This window comes from Coturnix japonica, chromosome 7 (genome assembly GCF_054131305.1).
Source record: "Coturnix japonica strain WE chromosome 7, WE-NBRP24, whole genome shotgun sequence".
Classification (NCBI taxonomy): Eukaryota; Metazoa; Chordata; class Aves; order Galliformes; family Phasianidae; genus Coturnix; species Coturnix japonica.
The window spans coordinates 25,281,152-25,291,694 of NC_140669.1; the positions used below are offsets into that span (position 1 = coordinate 25,281,152).

The window sequence follows — 10,543 nt, forward strand, 5'->3', positions numbered from 1 at the left end:
TAAAGCTACAACTTCCACCATTCTCCTTTCTTTACAGCAAGAGAGTTATCATAGCAAATGGCACCCATTAACCCCAGGAAAATGAGGATATGAATTCTCATTTCCTGAAGAGGGAGCTTTGAAGCCCAGATATCCCAAAATGGGGGATGACAAACAACTTCTAGGACTTTCTCAGCTCCTGGCTGCATGTGCACTCTGCTCATACTCTCAGTAGCAATGTTAGCAGGGTCCACGTCTCTCATTACAGGTGGGATTCATTAGAATCATCACACCAGCACTCACTGATTTATTTTAAGGTTTCCTACTTCAATAACTGGTCACCAAGAAACATGGCTTCACAGAACAAAGATGTTTCCCACTGTCCTTGCCATAACATGGTGGAACTGTGTCTCTTCTAGGTGGCAACCAAGTATGAAGTGAGTGTGTATGCCCTGAAGGACTCTCTGACCAGCCGACCTGCCCAGGGCGTGGTGACCACTCTTGAAAGTAAGTGGTGATCCTCCCCAAGTGACCATTTTGTTTTGTGATGGGTAAAGAGGCCCAGAGACAGATTATGACTGTGAGAAGCAGAGATCTATTCAGAGTTCCAGCAAAAGCTTTCACAAGTAGCTCATTGGTAAATTCACAGTCCCCATGGTACTGATGGTGACCTTTTCCTTCTGGTGCAGATGTCAGTCCCCCGCGCAGGGCCCGTGTAACAGACGCCACGGAGACGACCATCACCATTACCTGGAGAACCAAGACTGAGACAATTACTGGCTTCCAAATTGATGCCATCCCAGCAGCAAGTGGCCAGAATCCCATCCAGAGGACCATCAGCCCTGATGTTAGGGCTTACACTATCACTGGTAAGAGAGATGCTTCAGCAGACAGGGACTTCCAGCTCTGTCAGTGAGTATGCTGGGTTCTTATTTTGTAGTACAACTGTTTGGATGGGAATAATAGAGAGGGGAAAAAAAAGAGGGGAAAAAAATATTTGAGTCATGGCATCAGATCTCCAAGAAGTTGTTGAAAGGAACACTCGTGCCTCTTTTATATGGCTTCCTCAGATGAATGCTGCAACAAATGAAATCATAGAATCATAGAATGTCCTGGGTTGAAAAGAACCACAATGCTCACCTAGTTTCAACCCCCTGCTATGTGTGGGGTCGCCAACCACCAGACCAGGCTGCCCAGAGCCACATCCAGCCTGGCCTTGAATGCCTCCAGGGATGGAGCATCCACAGCCTCCATGGGCAACCTGTTCCAGTTTGGAGAACCTCCACCTTCACCAGTGTGGAGAACCTGCAGGACTAACCAGAGCAGCCCTTGGTGGATTGCAGTGTACTTCCTGTTCGTGCAAGAAAGGCTGACCCTTTGTTTCAACTCCATTCTAGGCTTGCAACCTGGCAATGACTACAAGATCTACCTTTACACCCTGAATGAGAATGCTCGCAGCTCTCCGGTAGTGATTGATGCTTCCACAGGTGATGATACTGTCTGATTCTCTGCACATGCTAACACACAGCAGTTGCCTTGGGTCAGGCAGAAGTTCTGTGTATCTGACCAAATGTAGTGCTGTGACTCACAGCAATGTGTTTTACTGCTGAGTGTGAAAAAGGCCTCAGAATACACAACATACATAAAGATGTTTGCCTTTTACTGCAACTGACTTGTTTCCTTTCTTTCCACCTAGCCATTGACGCTCCTTCCAACCTGCGCTTCCTTACAACCACGAGCAACTCTCTCCTGGCTACCTGGCAGCCTCCACGAGCCAAGATCACGGGCTACATCATCAGATATGAGAAACCTGGCTCACCACCCAAGGAGCTTCAGCCTCGCCCTCGGCCCGGCTCCACTGAGGCTACTATTACTGGTTTGTGTCTCTGCTTCCTTTGGGAGCTCCTCTCTGCCCACAGCAGAAGGATCTCATCTTTGTTCCTGCTTGGTTTTTGGGGGCAGTACAAAGAGTCCAGGCTCCTGCTCTTCAGAATAAATTGAAATCTGACCATGTCAGCTGGGGCTGCAGACACAAAACTTGAGAATGCATGACTGATGAGGTGCCGGAGTCTTTGGCTTTTTTTGCTTGAGTAGATAACAGCTGTGGCACCAGGGGAAAGAAATGTCAGTGGACTGTTCAAATCTGATTAGAGAATTGTATTGTATTTGTAGGACAGGTGTGCTCTTACACACCTTGCATTAGATACTGCAGTAAAAGAGCAAAGAAATGTAGTAAATATCCCAAGTTGGAAGAGACCTGTAAAGATCGAGTTCAGCTCATCACTCCACACAGCACTACCCTAAAATCAGACATTATGACTGCTCTTTTTCTTAGCTGAGCCCTATCATGTTTTATCATCAGTCTGTCAAACATAAGGTTGTTTCTATGTCTTTCCCTAGGCTTAGAACCAGGAACTGAATACACCATCTACATCATTGCTGTGAAGAACAATCAAAAGAGTGAACCACTGGTTGGCCGAAAAAGGACAGGTAAAACAAAGCTGTGGATTGTTGAGTGCTAACAGGACATGTTTTCCTCTTCGGGAATGCCCTCTCAAGACTGAAATAATGATAATATGTAAAATATCCTGCTCACACTTTTCAGCCATTCTTTTTGAGTTAAATAGGTTTTGTAAGGAGGATTTTCTTCCTAGAGTGCAAGATTCCTAAGTTACCTGAATGACATTTAACTGTGTTTGAATGCTAAGAACGGAACTACATGCTTGGTGTTGGATTCTTGCCTGGGTACCTGATAGACAATTAAGGTTAATGCTCATATTTCCTTCTAGTTTATCCAGCCATCAAAGGCAGAATCAATTAAATGGTTGCCTGTCGCATTTCTGTTACACCAACTCCTCCACAATGTGAGATAGAGACCTGCAGCAAAGCAAAATACTAGCTGGACATCCAGCTGTGATCTCAGGCTTGGTTTCTTACTGCATCTGAGTGGTTATTTTAACATAATAACAACAGAATCTCTCTTTTAATTACATCTTCTCAATTTGAGCATTGGTAGCTTCCATGGGATGCGGTGTTCAAATCTGTTGCTCAGCTATATGAAAAATTCATACCAACACACTTCTTATGGCTATGTACAAAATAAATATATCTATATAATATATAAATATATATAGATAAATCCGTGCATTCGTAATAGTCAGAATGGGATCATAAAAAGTGTGTTGCATCTTGGTATAATTGCTAATCTTTGCCTGGATTGGTGTACAGCATCCACTCTAGCTGCTGAATTTGCCACTGTTAATTTGCCACGCTTTGCTTTATGGCTTCTAACCTTTCTTTGGCTAGATGATCTGCCCACGTTGATTACTGGACCACACCCCAACCAGCCCGACATTCTCGACGTACCTTCTGTTGATGAGGGGACCCCTTACCTCACAAACAATAGGTATGACAATGGAAACGGTATCCAACTTCCAGGCACTTCAGGGCACCCACAGACAATAGGACACCAAGGTCAGCAAGTCTTCTTCGAGGAGCACGGCTACAGGAGGCCTGTACCCACAACAGCAACTCCCCTTAGGCCTGGGTCAAGACGGCAGCCACCAAATGTAGATGAAGCAATTGAAATCCCAGGGTACCAAGTGCCAATCATAGTTGAACCTTCATACCCTCACTCCCGTGTGCCCAGGCGCAATGACACCACGGGCCAAGAAGCTCTTTCTCAGACAACCATCTCCTGGAGGCCTTTGCTGGAGAGCACTGAGTACATCATCTCATGCCAACCGGTCAGCCAGGACGAAGATACTTTGCAGGTAAATGAACTGTCTTTCCGTGGGCCTCCAGCTTTTTGTTGTGTTAAGGAGGTGGCAGTCTGAGTTTGCTCAGTCTTATTAAAATGCAGCAGAGAGCAGGAAAGATAAACACCTCTCTTGTAATTCACAGAGGAAGCTGCAGGATAAAAGTGCCAAAACAGAAAGCCCTTGAAAGGCTTAGTTAGCATACACTTTTTGCCAGGAAAGGGAGAAGTCAGGGAGACAACTGGGAATTTGCTCCAGAGTTACAAAGACCTTAGTGCAGCTATTCCATGACAAAGTCTTCCTTAGCCTGTCTCAATTTCCAGAGCACAGAAGTCAGTCTAGGCATCATGTCTTTCCTGTGAGTGGGTTGACACCTGAAGTGTGATCACTCTTCCCTTTCTGTTGACATGGCATTGCCTGTTTTGCAGTTCAGGGTTCCTGGCACTTCCTCCAGCGCTACGCTCACTGGCCTCACCAGAGGGGCCACCTACAACATCATTGTGGAAGCCCTGAAGGATCACCGGAGACAAAAGGTGCTGGAAGAGGTGGTCACAGTTGGCAATACTGGTAAGTGAAAGTTTTATGGAGTTTAGCTGAACGTTTGCTGTAGCTGAATTGCTTCCTTTACCCCAGCTTGGGTGCCAGGTGGCTTGCACTGAGAATAGTTCCGAAAGAAAACTTGTGCAGACATGGAGAGTTTGTAGCAGGATATTGGGATGAGTGAGAGTCCCATTGGTTTTGGATAACCAGTTCACACTGCTTGTGTGGCTTAGAGCTGTTCTGGTCTGTTGTCTAATCATGAAGAATGTGCCTTGAGGCTCCATACCCTCCTCCAAGGTCTGTGCTGGAGAGAAAACAAGAGATCTGGTGTTTGCTGCTCTCACAGGAAGCTAGGGATCATGCTGGTGTTGCAGATTCCTGCCCACCAGGGAAGACTTGCTATCACAAGAACAAGGCATGCTTCAGGGAAGATTCTGGAAGATAACTGCCCTAACAGTCATCTGTCACTGCTTCTGTGCTGGTTATGCAGCAGCACTTCAGGACGGTCCTGAAGGTCTGGCAGTGGGGCAGGCTGCCTGCAGAGATGCTGATTAAGCACAGACAGGGAGCACTTAGAAGCCTTGTGATCAACCACAAGTACGTGTGGGCAGAGGCTGCCCTTGCCACAGCTGGGAAGCCTGGAGCCCACACACACCCTGTGGGACCCAGGCTTTGACTGTAGCCACATGGGGATCTGGTCAACAACCCTCCCTCCTTTGTTCTCATCCTGTGGGTACTTTAAGGTCAAAAAGAAGAAGAGGGTAAGAAAAAAAGGAAATGAATTAAGGATTTACACTGTTCACCCCATAAACTTCTCCACGCATCTCCCTGCTGCTCCCACTTCCCTGGGAAATAAAGCTGCTCTTCCCTTTCCAGCAGCCCAGCTGCCTTCAGTCTGTTACAGACAGTCCTGCCTCTGATCTTGACTCTTGTCTCTGGCCACCACACACTGAGCCGATGGCTTTAAAGCACCTTTTTGATAGGGTGGAAATCTGTCTATCCAATGGTGTGGCTGTAAGTCTCCATCCTCCCACCCTTCCAGGAGCTACAGCCTGAAACACCTCCAGAAAGCAGCCATGCAGCCACCAACCTCCTGCCTTTCTCCCCCAGCCTCTCACAGCACGCTTCTCATAAACAGACTAAGTCAGGTTGCTGCTCTTCACCAGCAGATGCAAAATCTCACATTTGCTTGAAACTTGGCAAATCAAAATGAAAATAGCCTTCACGTCAGCATGGTTTTTTTTTATCATTCCACTGCTCTGACACATGCAAATGGAAAATAAATCGCAGGGAGTCTGAACTGCTGATGGAGCCATCAAGCGTATGCCCATGGGGTAGTTCCATTACTAGCAGGATATTCAAAGGAAAAAAAAACCACATGCATTCAGTGAAAATCATCCTGCCTTTCAGTGGCTCCTCTTGCTGTGTGTGATGCCTGTTCTTCTCTTTTCATTCCAGTGTCCGAAGGACTAAACCAGCCAGCTGATGACACCTGCTATGATACTTACACTGGCTCCTTCTATTCCATCGGCGAGGAGTGGGAGCGATTATCTGAGACGGGCTTTAAACTCTGGTGCCAGTGCTTAGGCTTTGGCAGTGGTCACTTCAGATGCGATTCCTCTAGTGAGTAGCTTGCTTCTGACCACCCACCTCCCCTCCCACGACAACCTGAGCACTAACGGCATGTTTGACAGCACCCACCTGATCCAAACATGATGCAAAGGGAACAAAAGCCTGACGGAGAGCTTCAGCACAACACATACTGAATTCATTTAAACCGTGCTCTCACACTGCAGAGTAAGCTGGGCAAACAGGGCATTTCTGTGACGCACATAGGTGCAGAAAAGAGACTGCAGGAGTGATGCTTGTTTTATAGGAGTAACATTTACATTTAATTACCTGATACACATGGTTCACCCGTTGCATTTTTGCAGCCTCTGTCATAGTTCTACTGGGGATTTGCTCAGAAAAACAACCCAAAAAGCATTTAAAACATTTCTCTTCCTCTCTACCCTCTATCTGTTAAACTCTGTTGTTCCCTCTGCCTTCTCCAGAGTGGTGCCACGATAATGGTGTGAACTACAAGATTGGGGAGAAGTGGGACCGGCAGGGGGAGAATGGACAGATGATGAGCTGCACCTGCCTTGGGAATGGAAAAGGAGAATTCAAGTGTGAACCTCGTAAGTCACTTCTTGATTTGGAAAGTTTTATCAACCATCTCCAGGCTCCATTTGCTTTTGGCACTGCTGTGGTGGCCCATGGAGTATCAGTGTGTTTCATTTGAGTTTTGGAGGTGAAATTGTGACTGAATCTGCTCTCACAGGAACTGAAGGCGTGGGCCTCACAGTCTCATGCTTGAAAAGATAACTGCTTTGTTGGATACTGTGTGCAGTGACTTGAACTGCCCTCAGCCCTACAAGAGCTGTGTGTCACCACACTAAGTGGTCTAGGTTACCCTGATGAGGATGCTTCTGCAGGGCTTGGCACCTGGAGATCCTTTAGACAAAGCAGCGTGCATTAACTGCACTGCTTTTGTTGGGCAAATACTCTCATGGTCTAGCTGACAGTGTCTGGAGAGCTGTAGAAATGATGGATTTTCCCTGTGCCAGCCTGTGAGCCCCTGGTCAAACAAACAAGGGGAGCACACTGGCTGGAGGCACCCACTCTGATTGCCATGCAGCTGAGCTCTGCCTACTTCTCCACAGATGAGACCACATGCTACGACGATGGGAAAATGTACCAAGTTGGAGAGCAGTGGCAGAAGGAGTACTTCGGGGCCATCTGCTCCTGCACTTGTTATGGAGGACAGCAGGTAGGCAGGAGGGCCTTGGCACGCTGGGAATGAGGAGAGGGGAGGCTGTGCTGGGGTGCAGTCTTAGCAGTGTTGGGTTTGGGGTCAGGTGGTGGCTTAATGCCTAGGGCAAAACAGAGCTGTGTTAGAAGAAAATTCATCAGTGGGGGTGTTTAAGTGCATGCAGGCACTTCAACTCATTGTGCTGTATGGATGCTGGCAGCTCTGTCTATATCAGTGTCACCACATGTGCTCTCACACCATAGGGCTGGCGTTGTGACAACTGCCGCAGGCCCAGCGTGGAGGTGGCCCCCGAAGGCTCAGCTGGCCATACCTACCCCCAGTTCACACAGAGGTACCACCAGGCCACAAACACCGTGAGTACACCTTCCTTACCACTGCCCTTCCACTGGGTCTGGGTTGGGGTGCGGGCAGAGGGGCTCTGGGTAGGGTGTGAGGGGTGAGAGTAGCACGCAGCTTTGCGCTTGATCAAGAGCCGTGGCACACCTGTGATCAGCAAAGCACCACTCTGTGCAGCGCAGGACGCACGCTTGAGCCCACACTTTCACACTGGTGGGACTCATCAGTGGCACTGGGAGGTTCCTGCATGCTCCAGCCGAGGCGTAGCGCACATAGTGTTCTTAGTTGTCACCTATTGCTGCAAGCTTTGTGCTGGGAACATCTCCCAGCCCAAACCACAACAGTGTCTGCCCTGACGAGACAAGGCTAACTGCTTTCCTTCCCTCCTGACAGAACGTCAACTGCCCCATTGAGTGTTTCATGCCCCTAGATGTACAGGCAGACACACAACATCCACGGGGAAAGTAACATCCAGCAAGACTTCTTGCAGCAATGGCAACAGAAAAACCAAAGCATAAATACCTATCTGCCACGATTACCATCCAAACTGGAGTGATGCTAGCAAAACTGCATCTTTGAGAATGGCCCTTTGCTCCGGAGCCATTTTCCCAGCTTAAGCTCAACTCACAGCTTCTCCAAGCGCCACTCTTGGAGTGTTTCAGACTTTTCTCACAATTGGTAGCAATTGGTCTTGTTCTTGCTCAAAGTGTTGAATGCCAGTCAGTATTTACAAAGTTAAAGGAGGGGGGGGGAAACAGAGGGTGGTGGGGGGAGACATTAAATCACAAACTGGTGGGGGATCAAGGAGGAGGGAGAGAGTTAGGAGTGAAAGGTTCCCATTCAATGCAAACAACATTTGAGTCCAACGTTCCCGACCTTTAGAGACAGGAAAGTCCACCAAACACTTCTGCTTTCACATAAGCGTGCAGCCAGCAGTAAGATAGGAACAGCAAATCCAATCACTGTGATATTTAAAATATGCACAGTCCTGATTTCTTTCTCCATGATCCTAGTATTTTTCTAGCTGTATCTTTGTATCTCATACTGTTATTTATCAGTTTCGTTCCCCTGACCTCCAAGTGTTTTGATATGGGAATAAAACGTATTGAAGACACTTAGCAGGCAGTTGACAAAGAGGAATTTGGTGTAATTATGAGCAGTGATTATTTTTATACTGTAAGTGCCAAAGCTTTACTACTGTGGAAAAGAAAAAAAAAGCAAACAAAAAGCAAACCCAACTCTTTTAATAAAAAGATTTACAAACCAGGCCCGCAGTTGAAGTGCTTCTCTTTGCTGCCATGGAATCTAGGAAGAAGACCATTATTCTGATCTGGAGTAACATTGCCTTGAAACGAGATGGAGCAAACACCTCATTGAAACGTGACGTATGCCTGGAGAGAATAATTGTAGAGCAGCTTGTGAACTAAAGGCTTCCAGCTGCACCCCTGCCCCATAGGGTGAGAGCCCTGCTCAATATGCATGTTGTGCTGCAGGATGCAGCAGCCAGCTTTGTGGGAACAAGTGGAGGAGAGAGAAAGCTGGGGGGGGAAAGGAAACTTAAATGCTGCTTTGGGCATGAAGGGAGGGAAAAGAGAGGGTCCTCGCTTCTCTTGGCCACATCGATGCCCCTGGTCCACTTCTTCCCCTAGAGATGGGGAAAGACCACAACTCCCCGCTCCCCGCCATGCAGAATGACTTACCTGTGGCCATCTAAAGGGCTTCTCTGGGGGCTGTCACATGGTTCTTTCAAATCTCAGCTATTCCACTGTGGTAAATAACAAAACTCCAGAGCTGAGCTCATTATATACCAGTGAGTGTACCCTTGAGCACTGCCACAAAGTCATAGAAATCCTTCCATTACCTCTGCAGAAAGCCTCAAAGCCAGGCAGCACCTTGCTCTGTGCAGATTTCAAGCCTACCATGCTTAAACCCTGGGGTGAGGGCTACATAAAATTCCTTTTAAAGCACTTTATAGAAAACAATCAACTAACTCTGACCTTGATTACAATGAACAAAATAAGCACTGATTCGCTTTAGCTTTTGCTGCCATCCCTGCAAAAACTTTGTACAGCCGTTGCAATGCAGAACATTAAAGGCTCTTGCCATGATTCCTCAGCCACGTTCCTCGCTTGGCTCCAACGGTGCTGTGTTGCTCAAGTCATGCGTTTCTCTGGATTGAATAAAGTGTAGCATGGAAACAGAATCTGGCTTCTTGACACGACAAACACACATGGCAGTTGCTTTCCCAGATTGCTATCTGTACAGCAACCAAAACATTTGCAAATAGGAAGATGAATGCAGGAGAAATCAGTTCTGTCCCAGCAAACAGTGTTCACAAGAGCTAAATGATTATCTAAAATGCATGCAAAGTAGAAATGGCATAGACAAATGTGGAAGAACACATTTGTGTTAAACTGGACTTCCTTCAATTTGCTCCTCTCAAAGGAGAGCTGTATGTTTTGGGCCAGAGATGAGCTGCCGAGACCCCTGCTCAGTCACTGTGCCATGAAGAAACACACTTGAGAGGCACACAGGAGCTGCGCTGAAGTTTGTAGCCCATTTATCTCCTCACTGTAATGGCAAAACAGCACAGAACTGCACATTCTGGAGGTTCTCGTGCTTCAGCCTGGTCATAGTGACTGGAGCACCCAGCACCTGCAAGGAGCCCCGTGGTAGCTGAAGAGAAAGGTTGATCCCCTGCTGCTCCCTCTGAAGGCTGAGAACGCTTCCTCCCTGCCCTGTGTTTGCTTCAACACTTCTGGGAGCTGTTCTGGCTGCCAGCACGGACCTGCCAAGGGCAAGGAGCCATATGGCAGCGGTGTGAAGCAGAGCTGTCAGCAGCTTGCTCTTCAAACATCAAGTGCAGGGATAAGACCCACCTCCTGTGAGAACAGACATGCTCTCTGCTGTGGGAAATGGATGCTAAGCAGAGCTGGGCAGGTAGCTTAGAATGACTGCAGGTATCCATTCAACTAGCAGATGAGCACAGCTCATAAGGAATGCATCAGAAGGGGAGCTGGCTAGATGCTTATCATCAGCCTCAGTACTTAGTACTTCAAGAACAGGCTAATGGATTCTGAGGGACCTTTGTGGCATGGTATGCATGAGCTGCAGT

The 10,543-nt window shown here is 47.5% G+C and overlaps 1 protein-coding gene across 8 annotated transcripts in view; it reads left to right on the forward strand.

Annotated features, from left to right (window-relative positions):
- Window positions 1–9,631, forward strand: part of FN1 (fibronectin 1) — a 52,921-nt gene extending 43,290 nt beyond the window's left edge. For 3 of the 8 annotated variants that reach the window (XM_015867980.3, XM_015867981.3, XM_015867982.3), the window contains 12 exons: window positions 399–486; window positions 669–848; window positions 1,377–1,466; window positions 1,676–1,855; window positions 2,380–2,469; window positions 3,286–3,752; window positions 4,166–4,304; window positions 5,736–5,900; window positions 6,332–6,457; window positions 6,983–7,089; window positions 7,335–7,445; window positions 7,822–8,694. In XM_015867980.3, coding sequence (XP_015723466.2) covers window positions 399–486; window positions 669–848; window positions 1,377–1,466; window positions 1,676–1,855; window positions 2,380–2,469; window positions 3,286–3,752; window positions 4,166–4,304; window positions 5,736–5,900; window positions 6,332–6,457; window positions 6,983–7,089; window positions 7,335–7,445; window positions 7,822–7,896 — 1,818 coding nt within the window. In that variant the 3' untranslated portion in view covers window positions 7,897–8,694. 8 annotated transcript variants of the gene reach the window in all.
- The last annotated feature ends 912 nt before the right edge of the window (window positions 9,632–10,543 follow it).